Consider the following 23,869-nt stretch of genomic DNA (forward strand, 5'->3'; position numbering starts at 1 on the left):
TTTCAGAAACCTCTCTGTCAGGACAGGCTATATTATATTTAGATGGAAACTAGCGAGCTAACTCCTTGCTAACTTCTAACTGCGTTCAGTTTAATAAATTCCGTTTTCATGGATGCCTGGATGTTTAACTTAATTGTTACACCTGGTAGAGCAGCCACACTGATCATTTTATTACAGATGAAAGAATTTAGACACTTAACTCTCAGTGATGCCGCTGTGATCGTTTGGCTTATGGACCTGCAGCGGAGTTTGGACCCAGACACAGCTAATGATGTTAGACTTAAAGACTGGATAAGTATTTTTCAATCAAGACAAGGCTATGAAAAAACAATTATAAAGTGAGCACTTCAAAACCAAAGTCCAGAGGGGCTTAAAATTGTCTCACTACAAAATCAGCAAGTGTGGGCTTTGCCATGAACTTCTACAAAAGGAACTTTTGTAACTTTTGTAGCAGTTATAAACTCACACATGTTATAAATGTCAATACTGACACAAGCTTATAAGCCTGCCAAGTATTGTCATGTTTTATTAATTTATTTTCCTGTGTAACAGTGGTAGTCTATAGTATAACTATATCTGTAGCATTTGATGCCATACAACTTTCTATATATCAAAAACATCCTAAAAAGAAAATATCATCTGGCCTCCAGCTTGTATTCAGTATTAAGGCTGCTGTGGTGACTAGCCTGTTTGGTTCGGTACCAAAAAGCGTGTGTCATTTTATTTCACTCTGAAAGTCCGATGCAAGAGAATGTGTCTGTTTTGTATTGCAAAACCCCAAAATGTTTCCCAAGAGAAAGTAAGGAACCTTTTTGATAAGTTATTATCAGTTTTGACAGGTGATTGTGCATGCAATGTGTATGTCTGACTAAGTGGTAATAAAAGTTCATTTAGATACCTTAGATAACTCTTCAACACGTAGACATTCAAGTTCTTACTTACAAGAACAAAATTTTGTATAAATAACTTCTAAATGTTAAATAATTGTTCAGTTCCTGATGAAATTATAGAAGGTAAATGCACATATACAGGGAGTGCAGAATTATTAGGCAAATGAGTATTTTGTCCACTTCCTTCTCTCCATGCATGTTGTCTTACTCCAAGCTGTATAGGCTCGAAAGCCTACTACCAATTAAGCATATTAGGTGATGTGCATCGCTGTAATGAGAAGGGGTGTGGTCTAATGACATCAACACCCTATATCAGGTGTGCATAATTATTAGGCAACGTCCTTTCCTTTGGCAAAATGGGTCAAAAGAAGGACTTGACAGGCTCAGAAAAGTCAAAAATAGTGAGATATCTTGCAGAGGGATGCAGCAGTCTCAAAATTGCAAAGCTTCTGAAGCGTGATCATCGAACAATCAAGCGTTTCATTCAAAATAGTCAACAGGGTCGCAAGAAGTGTGTGGAAAAACCAAGGCACCAAATAACTGCCCATGAACTGAGAAAAGTCAAGCGTGCAGCTGCCAAGATGCCACTTGCCACCAGTTTGGCCATATTTCAGAGCTGCAACATCACTGGAGTGCCCAAAAGCACAAGGTGTGCAATACTCAGAGACATGGCCAAGGTAAGAAAGGCTGAAAGACGACCACCACTGAACAAGACACACAAGCTGAAACGTCAAGACTGGGCCAAGAAATATCTCAAGACTGGTTTTTCTAAGGTTTTATGGACTGATGAAATGAGAGTGAGTCTTGATGGGCCAGATGGATGGGCCCGTGGCTGGATTGGTAAAGGGCAGAGAGCTCCAGTCCGACTCAGACGCCAGCAAGGTGGAGGTGGAGTACTGGTTTGGGCTGGTATCATCAAAGATGAGCTTGTGGGGCCTTTTCGGGTTGAGGATGGAGTCAAGCTCAACTCCCAGTCCTACTGCCAGTTTCTGGAAGACACCTTCTTCTAGGGCGATTGTGGCTCAAGAGTTGGGAGTTCGCCTTGTAATCGGAAGGTTGCTGGTTCGAGCCCCGGCTCGGACAGTCTCGGTCGTTGTGTCCTTGGGCAAGACACTTCACCCGTAGCCTGGTGGTCAGAGGGCCCGGTGGCGCCAGTGTCCGGCAGCCTCGCCTCTGTCAGTGCGCCCCAGGGTGGCTGTGGCTACAATGTAACTTGCCATCACCACTGTGTGAATGTGTGTGTGAATGGGTGGATGACTGGATATGTAAAGCGCTTTGGGGTCCTTAGGGAGTAGTAAAGTGCTATATAAATACAGGCCATTTACCATTCAAGCAGTGGTACAGGAAGAAGTCTGCATCCTTCAAGAAAAACATGATTTTCATGCAGGACAATGCTCCATCACACGCGTCCAAGTACTCCACAGCGTGGCTGGCAAGAAAGGGTATAAAAGAAGAAAAACTAATGACATGGCCACCTTGTTCACCTGATCTGAACCCCATTGAGAACCTGTGGTCCATCATCAAATGTGAGATTTACAAGGAGGGAAAACAGTACACCTCTCTGAACAGTGTCTGGGAGGCTGTGGTTGCTGCTGCACGCAATGTTGATGGTGAACAGATCAAAACACTGACAGAATCCATGGATGGCAGGCTTTTGAGTGTCCTTGCAAAGAAAGGTGGCTATATTGGTCGCTGATTTGTTCTTGTTTTGTTTTTGAATGTCAGAAATGTATATTTGTGAATGTGGAGATGTTATATTGGTTTCACTGGTAAAAATAAATAATTGAAATGGGTATATATTTGTTTTTTGTTAAGTTGCCTAATAATTATGCACAGCAATAGTCACCTGCACACACAGATATCCCCCTAAAATAGCTAAAACTAAAAACAAACTAAAAACTACTTCCAAAAACATTCAGCTTTGATATTAATGAGTTTTTTGGGTTCATTGAGAACATGGTTGTTGTTCAATAATAAAATTATTCCTCAAAAATACAACTTGCCTAATAATTCTGCACTCCCTGTAAAAGCGCCGTTGTGCGCAACATAACCACTTTAAATGCAACATTTAATTTCTCTCCTTGGGTTAAGGTGATCATGTAGGATATTGCATTTGATGTTCAAGTGCAGTTAACCAGTTTGCCTGGGTTTATTTATTTTTTAAATATTATTTTAGTTTGATGTAAAACATATATCTTTTATCTTAAAGCTTATGCTCTGCAGACTGTTGTTTTCACGCAAGCAAAAAGGTTTTTGTCAGAAACATACAACACACAACTCAACAATGACATACTAGCCTTGTCAGCTAGAGTGACCTAATGCAACACCACAGTCAGTAAACAAACTGAAATAAGCTTAGTATGCAACACAGTTTGAGTATATATATAGAAAAACAAAAGCAGCATTTAATTTTTATTCTTTGTTTGCTTCCACATAGCATGTGTCACCACTCTGACCACAACAATACTGAAAATAAACTAATTAACTAAAAACTAACTAAAAAACTGTACACATTATACAAATGCTTACAGTTTTTGTAATACATATATAAAGAACATCCACGCTTTCACTTTGAAAGAAGCAAACATTTGACATTTAAAGCACCTCTTTCATTTAATTTTAATATGAGATGATCCCATTTTAACATTTAAATGTTTGCTCTAAAATGATTTATTTCAAAAAAATCTCGCCTTACACAAACTTAACATGCAGAAGTTTTTCAAACTCATTCACATTATTCACATTACTGCATGTAAGCTTCTTTTTATTGTCATTTTCCCTTGTCTAAATATAATTACATTATTTTGCAATTAATTTTTGTTGTGTATGTCAACCAAATAAGAAAGCCATTTTGACCAAACATTTTACTGGAGATTAAATCTTTGAAAGTGAGCATGGTCCAGAGTAAACATGGTTGTAGTCCTGTAAGAAAGACTGGTGTAGTGTGCTTTTAAGTACTTTAGTTGAAAACTGAGGTTTAAGGTACATTTATATCCATTATTTCTATTTCTAAAGATGTCACATATTCCTACATAAAAATAAATGTTAGCTTAGCTTAATTTAACTATTTAGTCTTAAACTGTCATTCCAAAGAAGACGAAAAACAAAACAAATAAAAACAAACTAAGGAAACGCAGACATTGGTCTCATTAAAGTACTTTTTAACTATTTAAGAAAACAAACAAACAATAAACAAGACTAGTAAGTTGCTACCACTGCTTGCATGTTTTTAGCAAAATTAGCTAAACGAACATAAACTTCCCTTGTCAATTCTGTCATGAATTATTAGATGAAATTAACTCAAAGTCCTTGTTTGTTTAGTTGGAGACTCAGTAAAGCCTTCTACCATGACTGACATTGCGATGGATTCTTAAGGCTTCTAGCATGTAACATAGTTAGCAAGTTGAGCATGGTTTGCAAGCTAAAGATAGCTTCCCTTCACCCCATAATCTGTCAGGTATATGAGAAGAACTAATGACTCTAGCGTGTGTGTCTGTGTGTGTGTGTATGAAACATTAGATATGTATGCATGTTTAATTTTTAAACATTATAAAGATACTACATTTTCCTTACGTACATGACATTGCATGCTCAGAATGAGTAGTTGTTTCTACTGGAGCTCTGATGTATGAGATTTATAGGTACGTTTGCATACGCATAATATTTTTTCAATCCTTTAGCGTAATAATGACATCATCATCCTGCCCCTTCCACACCATCTCCCCCTCAAAGTCCAGCATCTTGTGTTTGCGGCAGCGAAGCAGAATGCCCACCACTTTGTCCGAGATTTTCACGTAGCGGTCAAAGAGACGGCCAAAAGTTATGATTGTTCTACCCTCTTTATCCTTGAAGCCCATGTCTCTTATAATCCAGACCATCTCCTCCATCTCCCTGTAGATGTGTTTCTGGGCCCTGTCTCCCCTCTCTGCTGTCTTGGAGCCTTCTTTGGGTCGTCCATAGCCAGAGTCACCCTTGTGGAGGCGCTGGGCCATAGCATACTCATAGTCAAATTCCTCACTGAAGGGATTGAGCTTCTGGCCTTCAATGTGCTGTTCGGACCACTGTTGCCAGCGACTTCTGATGTCACCCGTGGTGGCAATTTTAATCTGTAGAAAGGTTCAAATCAAAACTGAAAAATCCATTGAAACCTTTTCAAGGAAACAAAAGCGCAAAGCAACACATGTCTTTTGAAATTTATTAAAGAGGAGTACATAGGTCGTCAAAACATTTGTGTATTGTTCATTTAGCGCTGGGTGAGCTTAAAGCAAAAGAAAAACCTGCAGTGTATTTCATCACTATAGGAATCTGTAGAGTTATTAACCCTTAGTCCTTTTAAAAACTATGTTTTAGTTGGTGAAATTGATCCCTAGTCTGTCGATAAATACAGTGAGACTGCACATGTGCAAATAAAGAAGCATGGATGTAAATAAATGAGTACTTGGAAATGAGAACCTTATATAAACCAAAGGAGAGGGTGTCCTAATCTTTCTTTAGTATATTTTTTTCAGAAAAACTTTTTCCACCCCCACAGTTCCCCACTCCACCCCGATTCCCCTGGTATGTGTCTTAGCTTTCCAGAGCTTCGGAAGAGTGTCATCAGATCTCTTTGGTATTTGATCTATGAAATCTTGAGATGTGTCACGGAGGGACCTTCCACAAAACTCTGTGAACTTTCAAGATGATAATGCTGCTATTCCTTATTTTTCTTTCTATTAATGTCTCACCTTAGACTTTAACGTGTTGTGAATTGAACTGATCTGAATTTGTAACATTTGTTTTTACTCTATGCTAATAAAACAGTGTTGGCATGGATTTGAGCAGTGGTAAACACTTATTTACAATTTTTTTTTCATTAACTGCAAATGGCATACTTTAACTCGCGTTTATTTTAGAGGGAAATATTTAACCATGAGCTTTTAAATTGCAGCGTCGGTGAAATTCAATAACGCATGCATATAATATTTTCTGAATTTAGTTTCTTTGATAGGTTACTTCATTTTCATTTAACGCCTGATATGCTGACGTTAGTTAGCATTTATTACTAAAGTGCTACTACTATTGTTACTTTTTATGCTAATATATGTTTGCAGATAAATCATGGGTCATGTAAACTGGTTTAATTTGATAGGTGTTGTTTGCTGTCGGCACACACAGCCATTTTCAACAGTTCTACATTCTTTTAGCTTCTCTTTTGCCTTTTTACTAGCAGATAAAAGATTTATGAATAGCAGTGTTACCTTTTTGGTATGCCCATCACTTTTTTCTCTGTATTCCTTAAGTCTCGTTTAACTTGATAATGCACACCTTTGATGCTTTAACAGGATTTTTGAACAACACAAAGCAAAAATACACAGCAATAAAACAAAAATAATTTCAGAAACCATTTTTCTTCATATTTTGATTATAATTGCACTGTCTCTCTCAGTGTCTCATATTACCTCGAATTCATGTCCTTCATTGACCTCTCTCCCTTCACCCTGTTTTCCTCTCGCTGACTGTTCCACCTGAAGGTCAGGGTGTAACTATATTTATTTACATATATTCCACTGCACTGCATTCCAGCATGTGTTTTATGATCTGGACTTGCTCTCTGGCAACCCCTTTAACATGTCTAGAGGGCCACTAAAAAAGCCTTTGCCTTTTATGGGAGAGATTTCAGTATTGCAGTTATGTAACTGTTATGATGTTTGGTGTCCATGAGGGAGTTGGATTTCTTCAGGTGACATCAAAGGCACTTCTGCTTAATCTTGTTTATTCACACTGTGTGACTTGTTCTATTTTAGGGGAATTTATTCTCCTTTGTGTCTTTGACTGGGGGACATTTAATATAGTTGTAAAAAGCCGACTTGTCAAAAACTCTGCAAAATACTCCGCCTCTTTTGTAAGGCTGTCATTACCAAAACATTCAGTGACAGTTACAAATAACCTCTAAAATAAAGAGTTGTGGAGCTTTTCTGCTATCAGTGTGCTTTCACGTGTCTTTCTACACTTTATAATAATAACTAAGAAAAAGTATCCCTGAATAGCTTTTCTTCTCTTTTATTTGACTTATTATTTGAAATTTTTTAAATAACAATATCAATGTTGGGTACAGGGAAACGTGACAGTTAAATCTAATGCAAGTGTATCTAAAGATATTTTGAAGAAACCTCTTATAAAGATGTTGTGGTTAGATATTATGTAAATATCCAATTGTCTCTGACTTATGTTATCATTCATGTTAATGTGTTTCACGTCATGCTAGTCCAACAATTACTTTTCTTTTATTTTAGTATTTTGCACTTATTTTGCACTTATTCCTCCTCCCGTAAACCATGCTATAAATATATTTTTTAAAATGATTGAAAGATGAAACAACACTTTATAAAACCAAAATAGTAAGAAGAAGAATGTTTTAAGGGTTAAAGAAAAACCTAAAATTTTGGATAAATCTCTATGGATTTGTCAATGTGATCAAAATGTTGATTGATCTACCTTTAAACCTGAATACATTTCTAACAGTTTTTTTAAAACTATATTGATATTGTTTAAACGTATCGTTAAAGATCTTTGTTATTAGCCACTCTACCTTTGGCCTGTTGGTCTGCTTTTTAGACTGGAGCTCGCCATTTTCGGTTTTAGATTCATTGTTGTCGCTGAGCCCATTTTCCTCTCCCAACCCGCTGTCATCTGTGTCCACGCTGCTGCTTCTTGACCCCAACTTCTTCTCCTGGAGCTTTAGTTTCCTGTTCTGTATCCTCCCGCCTCCTTCTCCACTTTGTAGTGCCCTCATCTGCCGCCGCCGTGTTGGTGATTCGTTGCCCATGAATGGCTTGGTCTCCTCAGGACCTGACTCCATCTTGCCACGAATGGCATTAACTACATCGCTGCTGCTGCACTCGCTGCGTTTTGGCTGAACGGTCTTGTTTACAGAGCAGGTTCTGATCTTATTCTCACTATTGTCACTGGGATCTGCTAAGATTACACGTGGGGTAACTGTAAGTTTAACAACATGGTTGCGTTCTTTTTTATCTTCCTCCTCCACAGATGAAGGCATCCAGCCACTTGGCATGGCTTCTTGCTTGCCAGCATGTTCTTTAGCCCATCCCTGCCAACTTTTAGCCAAATTGGCCACCATAGCAGCACATTTTATCTTCTTTACAGTCCGTTTGAAAGCCTGTGGATCCCGGGATGAAACTGTAGCGATCCCACTGCTACTCATGGTGAATTTCCAACGTATTCACTTTTATTGCCCGTATAATAATCTACTCTTGCAGGTGATGTCGTTATTTCTAGCTTCAGTTTTGGTCAATTGGCTTAAGATGCCAAAAAGTCTTGAAAAAAAATTTCGTCACGTGAAAATTCTAGCGAGTTAACTTAACGCTTAAAAAAGGCTGAAGTGAATCTTAATGGATTCAGCTTCCTAAGGTTTCAGCTCAAATCTTAAAGACTTCAAACTTGTAAAGTGAATCTTTCCAAATGATCATCAGTGTTCCTCAGCCTTTATAGCCACGATGGATCTTTACGGAAATATCCACACCCTTCCAGATAAGTTGGTCAGTGGGTGAGCTGCTGGTGTGAAGAGTGCAAGGACTTTGACTTTAATCCCCTGCTGAAGCCCCTCTGGCTCCATACTGGCCTTTAAAAAGGGAAGGGTCATAAACGAAGTGATGGGCATCTAGTCCACGTGAGACAGGAAAAGTACGGTGTCACCATACTTGTTTCTAACACACACACACACACACACAAACATGCGCTGTGACTGTGGAGTGGAATTTCTCCCAGTGCTATCCAGAGAACAGGTGTCCACTTCATTTTTAGTGTCTCTGTGGTTTCTGTCATCACACACACATACTTGCACAACACAAACAGGCCTTTGGTCTGAGTCAGCCAGTAATACATAGGTGACCCCACATATATGTGCCTGAGTTTATTGTTTATATATAGGCATGTTTTCATTCAAATGCTACCTAAATTTATTAGATGACAACATGTGCTTAGATCACTTGTGGTGGCTCACGTACATACGAAGCAATAGGCGTGATCGCCTGCGTGTCTGTGCATGTGTGGGTAACTATTTCAGTCTCTGAGTCTGTGAATATGTGAGTGGATGTGTTATGATTCTAATAAGGCACAAGCACTTTGGACACTGAAGTGAGGATTCTGTGAAAAGTTTAAACATATCTATTTGTAAATTAAAAAGAGAAGACACTTCAGTCCATTTTATCTTCTGTATACTTGCTTACATTTTAATTAAGGTCTGTGGCTGTTAAATCTGATTCACTGTTTTCTGTCTGTTCATGTAATCCCAGAGTGGCACCGTGATGTTCAGACCAAGACTCTTCCAAAGCCACATCATCAACAGGACTCCTTGTTCTCACAACTGTCCCTGTTGCTCAGGATAGTTTATTGGAGTAATCTTGCTGGGTGTCCTGAGTTCAGATTTAAATGTTACATGATAGAAATTTGAAGTGCCTTAAATGTGCATACTACTGTAAACAATTTCAGTAAGTGAGGGAATTGTCCAAAATCTGTGTCTGTGTCTAAGTTGAAGAAATCTTTAAAATTAGAGCATTCAAAGACAAGTTCTGAAGCCTCTGCACTGCTGTCCCATTGCTCTGTTGTACAATATCAGATACCTTTTATGATTAAAAAAATCATTGAAATGATTTGCACAAGTGCAAGCTTGCAGTCTTTCACTTTTTCAATTTATTTATCTAATGCCTGTTGTTGAGTATGTGTTAAATTCCATATGATGCACCAGAATGACTTTAAGCGTCCAGCAACATTTTTTTTATTAATTAATTTATTATTTATGTATTTGTATTTTTATATGTATACATGTAATAAGAATGATTTTGTCGGTCCTAGTTAAGGAAACAGGTGTCACACAGTCATAATAAGTAGAGAAATTGCAGAATCTACAATAAATAAAACTAAGTATATCATTTTTAAATATTTGGTACATTCAAAACAGTAGTAATAGAAATGCAGATCCTTAACTATCGTGCACATGCCGCAAATAAACAGTAACTATTGAAGTGCATTGTAAAGGAAAATGTAAAACTGAGAATTATGTGCAAAATAGAAATTAAAAGTTGTAGTAGAAAATATTTCTTTTCTATCTATCTAACAGTAATTCTTTCTGCTTTGATATATGTGCCTGTAATCTACTGAGGGCCCTAAAAGAAATATTTATGCATGAACTTCTGTTACCTTGCTTTAAAATTTACATGACTTCAAAATAAATTTTCTTTAAAAAAAATGAACAAGTAAATTGACTCTTCAATTTAATTGATAAACCAAATAAAGAATAAAAATTTTGCATATGATGTTCATAATGCGTTTATGAAAATCAAAATTAATTCAGTCCTGCAAAAATATTTCTGTATCTGATACACAGCCAAACAAAGCTTCTGAGTGTCTGTCGACTAAAATAGCCAAATGAGGGGCCAAGCTGTCACCAGCTCCGGTTACTGGTGTGCATGTTTGTTTCTGTGTGTGTGTGTGTGTGTGTGTGTGTGTGTGTGCGTGCGTGCGTGCGTGCGTGCAGGCATTTAAGGTTCTCATCCTCATTCTAACAGGTGCTTCCTGTGCACACTCCCACCGTATGTTGTACACGGCAGGCTTGCACAGAAATAGACGTGCCTGGCACTAGAAAGCAATGAAAAAGGTTTGAGAGCTGGGTGTAATGAGTCACATATTTATACATGACTTAATCAGAGGAAAAGATTTTTATGCTGTTTGTGAACCATGAGTCACAGAATTATAATGTGATGTACTTTGTTGATCACTGTGGGAAAAACTTTTTGTGTTTCTGAATGTGAGACTCAGAACAGGTTCAGTGGATGAGCACACTTTATATGTATATGTATATATATATATATATATATATATATATATATATATATATATATATATATATATGTGTGTGTGTGTGTGTGTGTGTAAATATATATATATATATATAATAAACACCCAGCACGCCCCTGCGGGCGGTTTATCCTTCAAGCTCGGGTCCTCTACCAGAGGCCTGGGAGCTTGAGGGTCCTGCGCAGTATCTTAGCTGTTCCCAGGACTGCGCTCTTCTGGACAGAGATCTCCGATGTTATTCCCGGGATCTGCTGGAGCCACTCGCCTAGCTTGGGAGTCACCGCACCTAGTGCTCCGATTACCACGGGGACCACCGTTACCTTCACCATCCACATCCTCTCGAGCTCTTCTCTGAGCCCTTGGTATTTCTCCAGCTTCTCGTGTTCCTTCTTCCTGATATTGCTGTCATTCGGAACCGCTACATCGATCACTACGGCCGTCTTCTTCTGTTTGTCTACCACCACTATGTCCGGTTGGTTAGCCACCACCATTTTGTCCGTCTGTATCTGGAAGTCCCACAGGATCTTAGCTCGGTCATTCTCCACCACCCTTGGGGGCATCTCCCATTTTGACCTCGGGACTTCCAGGTTATACTCGGCACAGATGTTCCTGTACACTATGCCGGCCACTTGGTTATGGCGTTCCATGTATGCCTTGCCTGCTAGCATCTTGCACCCTGCTGTTATGTGCTGGATTGTCTCTGGGGCATCTTTACACAGCCTGCACCTGGGGTCTTGCCTGGTGTGATAGACCCCAGCCTCTATGGATCTTGTACTCAGAGCTTGTTCTTGTGCTGCCATGATTAGTGCCTCTGTGCTGTCTCTCAGTCCAGCTTTGTCCAGCCACTGGTAGGATTTCTGGATATCAGCCACCTCCTCTATCTGCCGGTGGTACATACCGTGCAGGGGCCTGTCCTTCCATGATGGTTCCTCGTCTCCCTCCTCTTTCTTGGGTTTCTGCTGCCTAAGGTATTCACTGAGCACTCGGTCAGTTGGGGCCATCTTCCCAATGTATTCTTGGATGTTCGTTGTCTCATCCTGGACTGTGGTGCTGACACTCACCAGTCCCCGGCCCCCTTCCTTCCGCTTAGCGTATAGCCTCAGGGTGCTGGACTTGGGGTGAAACCCTCCATGCATGGTAAGGAGCTTTCTTGTCTTTATGTCAGTGGCTTCTATCTCCTCCTTTGGCCAGCCTATTACCCCAGCAGGGTACCTGATCACGGGCAGGGCGTACGTGTTGATGGCCCGGATCTTGTTCTTACCATTCAGCTGACTCCTCAGGACTTGCCTGACCCTCTGCAGGTACTTGGTGGTTGCAGCTTTTCTAGCGGCCTCTTCATGGTTCCCATTCGCCTGCGGGATCCCCAGGTACTTGTAACTGTCCTCTATGTCTGCAATGTTGCCTTCTGGTAGTTCAATCCCCTCAGTTCTGACTACCTTCCCTCTCTTTGTTACCATCCGACTACACTTCTCCAGTCCGAACGACATTCCAATGTCATTGCTGTATAGCCTGGTAGTGTGGATCAGTGAATCGATGTCTCATTCACTCTTGGCATACAGCTTGATGTCATCCATGTACAGGAGGTGGCTGACAACTGCTCCGTTCGTAGTCGGTATCCGTAGCCAGTCTTGTTAATGATCTCACTGAGGGGGTTCAGGCCTATGCAGAACAGCAGTGGGGACAGAGCATCTCCTTGGTAGATCCCGCACTTGATGGTGACTTGTGCTATGGGCTTGGAGTTGGCCTCTAGTGTTGTACGCCACATCCCCATTGAGTTCCTGATGAAGGCTCTTAGGGTCCCATTGATCTTGTACAATTCTAGGCATTCCAGTATCCAGCTGTGGGGCATTGAGTCATAGGCCTTCTTGTAATCAATCCAGGCAGTGCACAGGTTGGTCAGTCTGGTCTTGCAGTCTCGGCTGACTGTTCTGTCTACCAGTAGCTGGTGTTTTGCGCCTCTGGTATTCTTGCCAATTCCTTTCTGTGTCCCGCTCATGTATTGACCCATGTGCCTGTTCATCTTAGCCGATATGATGCCTGACAGGAGCTTCCATGTAGTACTGAGGCAGGTTATTGGTCGGTAGTTGGAGGGGACCGGTCCCTTCTTGGGGTCCTTGGGGATCAGGACCGTCCGGCCTTCAGTTAGCCATTCCGGGTGTCTCTCGTTAACTAGCAGCTGGTTCATTTGTGCTGCCAGACGCTCGTGGAGTGCAGTCAGCTTCTTCAGCCAGTAGGCGTGAACCATGGTGCTGTCCAACTCTTCATACTGGAGACCCTTTCTTGGATATCTGCCACTGTGATGGTTACTGGACCCTGTTCAGGGAGGTCGCTGTGGTCTGCCCTCAGATCCACTAGCCACTGAGCATTGCCGTTATGGGTTGCGTCCTTCTCCCATATGCTCTTCCAGTATTGCTCCGTCTCCATATATATATATATATATATATATATATATATATATATATATATATATATATATATATATATATATATTAGGGGTGCAACGATATTCGTATCGATATTGAACCGTTCGATACAGTGCTTTCGGTTCGGTACGCATATGTATCGAACAATACAACATTTGTAATTTATTTTATCAACTTTCCTTCCGACGATGCTGTCTGTGTTGAGCGCTCAGTGAATCTGCGTTCGACTACTCCGCCTAGGCTGCACTGTCGAGCGCAGATCCACTGAGCGCTCAACACAGACAGCATAGTCAGAAGGAAGACCGCAGGGCAAGCTAGCAAGACACATGGACCTCCCCCACCCTCATTCAGATCTGGCGTTTGGAATTATTTTGGTTTTCATGTGACGTATGACCCTGAAGGTAAGCGAGTCATGGACTAAAGTAAAACAGTATGTTGGATGTGCCATGCAATGCTCAATTACATGGGTGGGAGCTAGTGTGTTAGCGCAGTTAGCTCGTTAACGTGTTGGCCGTCTAGCCCCACACACGGGGCGATCGGCGGTAGCTCGTTAACGGAGATTTGCCGTGTTGTGGCGTTAAGGTCATTTCAACGAGATTAACCTGAAAGCACTAGTGGGAACACAACGAATATGACTGCACATTTACGCCGACATCATCCTAGTGCAAAGACCAAAACAACAAGCATGCTACTAACTTTAGCCGAGTCATTTAGACAGCTGTTAGCACATGATTCTCCTTATGCTGCTGAGAATATAGCCCAGAAGAAGCGGATAGTATAGCTTTTATTTTGGAAAGAGACATTTCTCTGTAATAAACTCTCTTTTCCAAAGATGAGTGATTCCTCAATCAGATACAGGGCTTGCAATATCGCTAGCCCGACGTCCTGGAGCTAGCGATTTTTTTCAGTCGGGCTACCAAAATCTATCTCTGCCCTGCCCGTCGGGCTATTGTAGGAAGGAAAAATATATGTCAATGCTTTTGCATTCTTTCAGAAATGTAGCTGGGTAATTATGTCATTGGCATCTGTGAGCCACTGTCAATATGTGACATATTGAAATCGGGTTTGAATTTGCGCTTGTTTTTTTGCTTTCACTTTGCAATCGTGCGAACTGTGTATAGAGAGCGACAGCACTGATCTGTGAGTGATGATAATTTGTGCACCAATTCCTCTGACATCGTCTTATTAATCGTTAGCTTACTATGCAAACATGACAAGTGAAATCTCCCGCAGCAAGCTTAAACATGTGAGAGGTTGATTGCGCAGAGAATCGCTGAGCTTATGTGAGTGCGTGTGTAAAAGCAGCAGGATTTATATTTGACTACGATGACCTTCACAGACAGATATATATTTTAGTTCTGCTGAGCCAAATAAGACAGGTCAGGGTGAAGAAGTGACAGCCAAAGAAAAGCTTACCACAAAACGGAGAAGTTATGACAAATCAGACTATAAGGCAAAAAGAAAGTGCAGCTTTATGGTTTCATGGACAAAATAATTTCTGTGGCTGCAATATGACGAGCTAAATAACCAGGGCTGCACATAAGTGGTCCGCAGGTGCGCATTCGCTGTCAAAATAAAAAACACGCACAAGGGTTAGGGTTAAATTTAAAAACTGTACTTTTGAGTTAAAATATATATTTATAATTTTAATAAATGACAAATTAAAAAGGCATGAACATTTTTTTTGTATCGAAAAAATATCGAACCGTGACACCAAAGTATCGAACCGAACCGAACCGTGAATTTTGTGTATCGTTGCACCCCTAATATATATATATATATATATATATATATATATATATATATATATATATATATATATATATAGAGAGAGAGAGAGAGAGAGAGAGAGAGAGAGAGAGAGAGATTTGTCTGGAACTTCTTTACTGAAGAGGTTCACATTTGATTTAAACATTTTGACTGAGCTGTTTTTGATTATAAAACATAGCAAAGGTTTTGGTCCTAAAAGTTTTGTATTTTGACCCATATCTCCCCTTATCTCACATTGTCAGGCCTCCCTGTTCATACACATTGTGATAAGCTATCATTTTACAGGAGTGAATAACAAGCTGTGGAATGCATGGAAAAAAGCAACACAAACATTAAAGGTGTAACTCTTTGGAATTTGCATAAATTAAAGTCTTTAGATACTAAGTGAACTGAATTATTTGGCAAAATGTTCTGAAAAGGTTAAAAGAGTTACAAAGAGAGAGGTTTTAAGAGGCACATTCAAAGTCTCCATGTTGAAAGGCACATACGTTTGTGATCTCTCAGCAATCTCTCAGTGCACAGCCTTTCCTTGTGATATCATTTCATCATATTAATTCATATAAGCAGTTTATCAGTGATAACTGGAGTGCTTTAAGTGTGATGTTGTGCTTTTTTTCTTCATCTAACCAGCCAAATGGCTGGCCAAACCAAACCAAAGCATAAATAGTAATTCTGCTTTTTAAGTCATTAACAGTCTGAAAAAAAATAAAAAAATAAAAAGCCTTGGAGACCCTTCAGCTGGTTCACTGGTTACAGTCAGCAGCAGTAACATAAAAGCGCTCAACAACCTGCAGTCACACTGCATTTCAGGATGTCATTTCATTGCTTTCACTGTTGGAAATGAGATCCAAATTATTACTAATGCCAACTTAATGACTTTCAACTAGTTTTGTTGAAACTTACTCTCAGCACCGTGTCGTCTCAGATAATAAAGCACATACTAAGCAGCTGCTGTTTCAGAGTACTGTGTTTTGTTTCATTCAACATCTGCCAGATGTATTCTAGACTTCTTAACTCAATTGTGAAATTCTTCAGCTTCAACTATAACTGCAGGACACATGTCAATTGTTTTATTACAAAAACAATAAGATAACCTCAATAAACTGAGGTCATCTTTTGTAGCCATTCCCCTCATTATTTTATGAAGAAATACCATCTCTCAGTTTTGTTGTGTGAACTATTTTCTGATGTTTTACATTGTATTTAATTTAGAATAACATTTTTATAATATTTGATTTACATTTAATATGTTTAATGATGTGGCAGGCTAGTCCAATTTGGCAAAATGTTATTATAGCGACTCACAATGGTACTCAGTAGTTTGGATGACACCCACATGCTTGTATGCATGTCTGACAACATTGGGGCATGCTCCTAATAAGACAATGGATGGTTTTCTAGGGGATTCCCAGATCCAGACCAGGGCAACCCTGAACTCCTGCACAACAGCACTGGATGGATCGCAAAATAATTTTCTAGAGGTGTTCTAGTGGATACGTCAAGTGAGGGCCAGTCAATGGTATTTATTCCTTCATCCTCTAGGAACTGCCTGCATACTCTGGTCACATGAGACTGGGCATTGTGGTGGTCCAGGAGGAACCTAGGACCCACTGCACTACCCTGTAGAGCCTGACATTAGGTCCAAGGATTTATACCAATCACTAATATGAGTCAGGGTGTCATTGCCAAGTCTGTAGAGATCTGTGGATCCCTCTATCAATATGCCTCCCCAGACCCACCATTTAAACTGGTGAAGCTGAACAGAAGAGCAGCAAAATCTCGATATCTCTACAACTTCTCCAGACACTTTCACATCTTTCACATGTGCTTAGAGCAAACCTGCTCTGATCTGTGTAAAGCAGAGGGCACCAGTGATGGACCTGCCAATTCTGGTATTCTATAGTAAATGCAAATCACTGCTGGTCACTTTCTGATTGTTTGATCAGAGACATTCACACAAGTAGCTTGCTGGAGGTCATTTTGTGGTGCTCTGGGAGTGCTCATCCCACTCATCCTTGCACAAAGGAGCAGATAAGAGTCCTGTTAATGGGTTAAGGACCCTCTACCACCCTGTCCAGCTCTCCCAGAGTAACTGGAATGTCCTCCCTGCTCTTGAGACACAAGAAACCATGTGGAAATGGTACATACTGATGTGCCATCCTGAGTGAGTTGACAATGTAGCTTCCTGGTGTCCTCTCATGCCACCAATTTTTTAAGTAAATAAATAAATACATAAAAGATGTGGTGGAAAAAATATGCCTTCTGTGAAAGAGATGTTCCCTCTAGTGCACCTCTAGTTAATTTCAGTAATACCAAGCAGCTGAAACAGATTATTAACAATATGTTCCAGTGTTCCCGAAGTTTAACTCACTTGATGCTTTATCTTTAATATCAAGAAAAGACCATTATTATACACAAACAGAGACACACACAGATACACACAATATTTTTTTTGGCCCACACGAACTTTGCTTTTGGTGCAATGGTCATATTTTTTCTAACTGGGTGTCTTTTTTGTGTCTGCTGACGACATTGCAGCAGAAAGGAATGCCAAAAGTGAGATCTCATTACTAGTTGATTCCTCTGGCCAATTTGAGTGCCAATCCTGGCAAAGTGACACACACACACACACACACACACACACACACACACACACACACACACACACACACACACACACACACACACACAATGACTGCACAGACTGTGACACACTCACACTTCTATACTTGTAGGGTCCCTCTGTGATATAATACAGTCCCTAACACGTAATCCACCACAGTCACATTTTTAACTTTAACCATGATCCTAATAACAAAGCTCATTTGAAAACCTTGAGGACAAAATGACCAGACTTTCTGACGCGATCCACATTGTCCAAGATTCAAAAGCAGTAGAGAAAGTAGAAAAACCCTTAAATACATACAGATTTTACAGGTCAACACACAGACACACACACACACACACACAGACACACACACACACACAAACGGATATCCTGTCCAAGTCTCACAGCAGAAAGACAGATTGGAGTCAGTGTGAGAAGAGTGTAAAGAACGTTTTTCTGGCTGCCCATTGTGGGGATGACATCATTGCACAGACTTGGTGATGAACAATGTGTTCTGAGCCAACTCTGGTGAAAAGTGCAACTGTCCCTGGCTCTGTTTCCCTTTCAGACTGGCAACTGTCACACTCTAACGGTTTTTCTGTGTAACAGCAAACAACTCACACACACCATTTGCCTTTTGTAATGAGTGATTGGAAAATCACTGTACTGCCACATTCCAGCAAACCCTTGCTTTCAGAGTTAAATTCATGCTTGTCTTCTGTTTTTTTTTATTATTATTTTTTTATTAAATAATGATGGTGCCCAAGCATTTCAAAAAGGAGAGATTATTTGGAAGAACTGAACACGCTTTATTGTGATACAAAAATTCATTGATCTATTTGGCAATTAGTCTCCAATGACTCATCGTTGCAGAAAAGAATCCCCGGTGGTGATGAAGATGGAGATGGAGAATTGGATGGGCTCTGAGTGACCAGAGTGAGGTGGAAATGGGGGAGGAGGCAGGATGGAAGAATGAGAGACAGACTGACAAAAGAGCACTGAAATTAAAAGCACATTGGTTGGTGGCTGATTGGCTCACTTAAGGTAGGGAAGACGGTGATAATTCAGAATCAGAATCAGAATACTTTATTAATCCCGAAGGAAATTCGGGTTACAGCAGGCAGCACGCTAATGGCGCATGCGCACTTACAAAGGAATCTTCTGACCAACTTTACACAAACATCACATTGGGGAGACATGTCAGAAAGGTAGGCTGATAGGAAAAAAAACAACGAAAATACATAACATGAGGTAAGAGGAGGAGAAAAAAAACTCCACTCAGACTGAGCTCCTAGTGGGAGAACAGTTTGATAACAGATTAGAGGATGAAGATGTTAATTTTAGTTTGTGGAGGCTCATTTCCATACAGGGCAAGGATTTCTGTCACTTGTTTCTCCAATTTATCCTTTGGACTCTTTAATATTTTCAGAAGTAGATGGCAAAAAAATAAAAAATAATAATAATAATTTAGAGGATTTGTGTCTTATTTGGTCTTTAGTTCGTTTTTGACTTTGCAACAAACATCGATTTGTACAAACAAAAAATATTACATTTTTATTTTGTTTTTTTGAGTCAAATTCTACTTTAATTTTAACTATGTGTTTTAAACACACAGTTTTAGTTCTGTTTAGTTTTGATGTTATAATAACCTTGTATAACCTGCCGTCCTGGAAATGCCTCCACGAGGTTAACTGTGAAGTTATTTTGAAGCCCCTTATTTAAATGAATGGGGTGGTGATCTATAACTTAACTCTTCAGCAATGGAGTCTTTAATGGTGAGTGTGCATACAGGTCATAGTAGTTCAATTGTCAATTGTTACCAGGTCTTTTTGTAGCTCTCCACAAGCGGGTCTTAGCTCTTGGACAACTCTTCTGATCATACTTCTCATTTCTCCATCGGAAATCTGTGAAGTAATCTGGTGAAATGGAGTTATGGCCCCAACAGTGCTCACTGGAAGCTCAACAAAAAACAAACGAACAAGAAAACAAACAAAAAAATCCCTGAAGCCACTCATTTTTATTTTGCCTCGAACAACCAAGTACTTCTAACACTGAGCACTAAATACTCCACTTTCTAAAACTTACTATATGGTTTATCAATAAGGAATGTTTTAAGCCTCCAAAATCCAAGCTGGGAACTGCCTCCTATTCTACTTTTACATGTAACCAGGTCTCTTTAACCCTTTAAAACCTCAAGCATGAAATAACTGCCAGAAATCTTTAAATAAATATATTAATCACATCACATTTTAATCTGCATATATATATGAGTTTTAATTTGTATCACATTTGCTACATAAGCCTTTTTTATTATTTAGTCATGTGTCATGCAATTTATATCATTTTTTGAGGGTAAAAAAAGTCACGCTGATGATGTAGAAGTCTCAAAAACTCACAAAACACCTGTATCAAATAAAATACGCTGGTCTTGAAAGGGTTAAGGCAAAATAAATCAACATGTTAATCAGTTTTTATATTATTTTCTAACAGTGCGTTAGTAAACCTAATATTTTTGTGCGTAAGTTTTAATTTACTTGTTCGAACCAGCTTTCTGACTTGATCCATAAAAGTAATAAAAGTATTCTAAGCAGCACAGATAGTTGGTTTATTTGTTCAAAGTGCTTCTCCCATCTTGCAAGGAGTCCTAAAATAATCATTAGCCATAATGATATGCAGCGCCAGTTCTCAGTCGAAGCAGGACAAATAGTTGGTGTTCACTGTTGTTGCAGGTTTTGAATTTGTGCACAGTTCCTGTGAAGGACGATATGCATGCTGCAACACTTGAAGGTTGTTTATGTTTTTATTTTTGCCATTGTACTCAAGAGTAGACAAGGGGACCAGGAAGTGGGGCAGCAGCAGATCAGAGCATGAAGCTCCGTTGGTAACACAGGCAAGAGCCAGCCGGAGACAGAAATAAACCTGACAGGCGTTCTTTAGTTCTGCACTCCTCGCTCTGTTCCCTCTCAACTGTGAATATGACACAGCTGAGTCACATTGCGAATGGTGTGTGTGTGTCTGAGTGTGTGCAAGACAATTTGTTAATGTGCTGCTCAGTTGTATGTGCGCGTCTCTGTGTGCATGTGTATGCAGCTTTTTCAGATGTCTGTTGAAGCGTGTGTGCATCAACAGTAAAACCTAATAGGATCAGTCAACTTCAATCTTCTGCCTTGACAATACACCAACGCACCTATGCACAGCTCCTCTTTGAAGTGCGTGTGTGTGTGTGTCTGTGTGCATGTAAATCTAAAACCCTGCAGCTTGTTCTTATTCCCTGCTAAAGGCTAAGTAAAACAGATTAAAGTGGTTTATCATCTCGCCATTGTCATCTCTAATATAATCACACCACTGATGATTGAAGAGACAATATAACCAGCGATTTGCGTGACCCACTCATACAACTGTCATTAAATTCTTCAGTCACATTTAAACTACTCGAATAGTGTGTTAACAATTTTGTTTTAGGTTCCCAACCCTCTCTTTCTCTTCCTTCCATTTTTCCTCTCCCCATCATTTTCTTCTTTTAGACTTATTAAAGTCTTATTAAACATTTTTCTTATCAACATGCAACAATAAACTGCTGCATAACTCATTTTTTGTGCCACACTAAGCAATCAGTGCTTTTTCTTCTCTTTATACACTGGCCATTATTTTTGCATAGCTTGCTCTCCAGTGGACTTCAGCGATGTAGCTGATTTGTGATGCAGCTATAAAACTTCCCTGTTGTAGCACAGCGCTACATTTCTAGCACTCATTCCACTTATTTCTGTCCTCTTTCCTCCTCTGTCCATTTCTCTTCTCATTCCTGTGCATGAAGCACAGCAAAACGTATCAGTAAGTGGCAATTTATCATTACCTGACATTTTAAACTGTCAATTGTAAATATCAGCGTCAGCCTCAAAGATCCGATATCAGTCGGGCAATAAATATTTTTTAAAAGTAGGATGCATATTTGTGGAGTGTTAAATGTCACAGATATATTTACAAAGAATTTTAAGAAAAAAAAATCTCAGAACAGAATCAGTGAAAGCCTGATTATAAGGTGTGTATTTATTGAGAGACAACATTTGTAAATAGTCCAATATGTACTTAATTATCTGCTACTTCACATTTATTTGAGTCAAGAGGGAGGCAAAGCAACTCTCTGAGGAGGCAAAAGGTTAAAAATTGAAGTCAAATGTGTCAGTTTTCACTGAGAACTTTTGAAAAAAAAACCAACACATTAAGAGTAATATCTTCAGTTCCTTTGTTGGCCACTTCCGATTTTAAAATGCCCTAACAGTACAGCCTGGAACAAATCTAATGTATATCCCATGCTCCTCTTCATAACCACTGTATGAGGACAAATTGAGAACTCTTTAACCACTTTAAACAGGGTGGATGGATGGGCTGAGTATTTCAGAAATTGTTAATTTTCTAAGATTTCGCTGCACAACAATTTCTAGGGTTTGCATAGAGTTGGCTGAAAAAAAGAAAAAGTATATGTTGATGCCAGAGGTCAGAGAACAGCCAGACTCGTTGAGCTAATTAGGAGCCAAACTCAAGTAACACTATACAACAAAGTAGAGAAGAACATCTTTGACCTGTTAAACACACTAAACCTTGCACATGAGTACAGCAACAGAAGACCACGCTGGCTGCTACTCCTTTCAGCTAAGAACAGGAAACTGAGTCTGTAATTCACAGAGGGTCACCGAAACTGGATAAGAGAAGACTGGAAAGGATGTTACATGGTCTGATGCGTCTCCATTTCTGCTGCAACATTTGGACGGTAGAATCAGAATGAAAGCATGAAACCATCCTGTCTTGTATCAACAGTTCAAGCTGCTGGTGGTGAAATGGTGAAGGGAACATTTTCCTGGCACACTTTGGGTCCTCTAGTGCCAGCTGAGCATCATTTAAAGACATCTGAGTATTGTTCCTGACCATGCCCATCCACTTTGGTCAGAGTGTGCCCATTTGCTTATTGCTTCTTCCAGCAGTATAATGCACCCTGTCACAAAGCTCAAAATCATCTCAGACTCGTTTCTTGAACATGACAATTAATTCACTGTACTTAAATGACCCTCACAGTCATCAGATCTCAATCCAATAGAACATCTTTGGGATGTGGTGGAATGGGAGGTTTGCATTATGGATGTGGAGTCAGCAAATCTGCAGCAACATGCTATCATCTCAGTATGAATGAAAATAAAAATCTGAGTTTTTAAATCTACACCTTGAAGAATGAGTTCTGGAGGCAAAAAAGGGAAGTCTGGTTATTATTATAATTATTTATTCTGCAAAATTACAGAGAAGGTAGAAAAGCATTGTCTACAAATCCACATAAGGAAAGATACTTTTGAAATCTCCAAAAGCCATTGAAGCCTTGGAAAAGAAACTTCAAAATGACTTCTGGGTCAGGAGGCTAAAGAGGAGGGAAGGTCAAAAAGTCACCATAGTCATTTGTGTTAATTTCTCTGGTGAAACTTCAGATATTTTAGATGAGAGGAAACCTTTTAGTGGTGTTGGACGTGAACTCATTATTATTCACACTGTGGAAACTGTGAATCTATGAACACACTTAATGAAAATTGTGCTGCTTTTGCAAGTTTACAACAGTAGAGTCATCCATTTTCTCTTCGATTTCCTCTTTTGTCATCACTCAAACGCTCTTTCTGTCACCTCTGTGATAACAATACAGTGAGTATGCATTTGTATTATGAAGATTAATAAAGAAAAAAATATTATTTGAGCTCCTCTTTCTTGTTTAATCCCTCCTTTGCAATAATCAATCAATTAAGGGAGTCTTTAAATGTGGAAAATATTCAATAACATGTATTGCTGCATGGTGTAAATTCACTGCTCTATTCATTATAGTTTAGCAGACTTCCTCAAAGTGCAGCAGTGCATTTGTATCCAAACCCATTAGATGATTGAGCTAATATTGTGATGGAGCAGATAATGCCATCCTCAGCTCAATTTTCTTTACTCAAGGCATAAAAATGAAAGGTTTTTGGATAACAGCACTCAGTTGTAATTGTCCAAAAAGCTTGAATAATATTTCAGTGTTGCTACACCTATTTAATAGCCCCTATCGTTGCACATTCTTAGCAAATTTTCAATAGACAGAAATGAGTAAAAAGCATAAAAGAGTGCCAGCTCTTCTTCTTTACACAGGTCTGTTCTGCTTAAAATGTAATGAGAATTTTTTTTGGCAGGACAGGCAAAGGGCAAATACATAAAGGAGGATGTCTACACTAACTTCCATTATACATGATATATGAAGATTACATGCATGCCAAATAACAAGCTGCATTATAAATGATCCTCTCACTGTCTCTCACCAG

At 39.5% G+C, this 23,869-nt stretch overlaps 1 protein-coding gene across 1 annotated transcript; it reads right to left on the reverse strand.

The window, feature by feature from the left end:
* Positions 1 to 3,289: 3,289 nt before the first annotated feature.
* On the reverse strand, positions 3,290 to 8,518 carry abraa (actin binding Rho activating protein a). The gene is made up of 2 exons (XM_004548854.6): positions 7,459 to 8,518; positions 3,290 to 4,996 (listed from the first exon to the last, which is right to left on the reverse strand). The coding sequence occupies exons 1-2, from the start codon at positions 8,089 to 8,091 to the stop codon at positions 4,559 to 4,561; spliced, it is 1,071 nt and encodes a 356-aa protein (XP_004548911.1). The 5' UTR covers positions 8,092 to 8,518; the 3' UTR covers positions 3,290 to 4,558.
* Between the last annotated feature and the right edge of the window lie 15,351 nt (positions 8,519 to 23,869).

The sequence above is a fragment of the Maylandia zebra genome, linkage group LG5, assembly GCF_041146795.1.
Source record: "Maylandia zebra isolate NMK-2024a linkage group LG5, Mzebra_GT3a, whole genome shotgun sequence".
In the NCBI taxonomy this organism is placed as follows: Eukaryota; Metazoa; Chordata; class Actinopteri; order Cichliformes; family Cichlidae; genus Maylandia; species Maylandia zebra.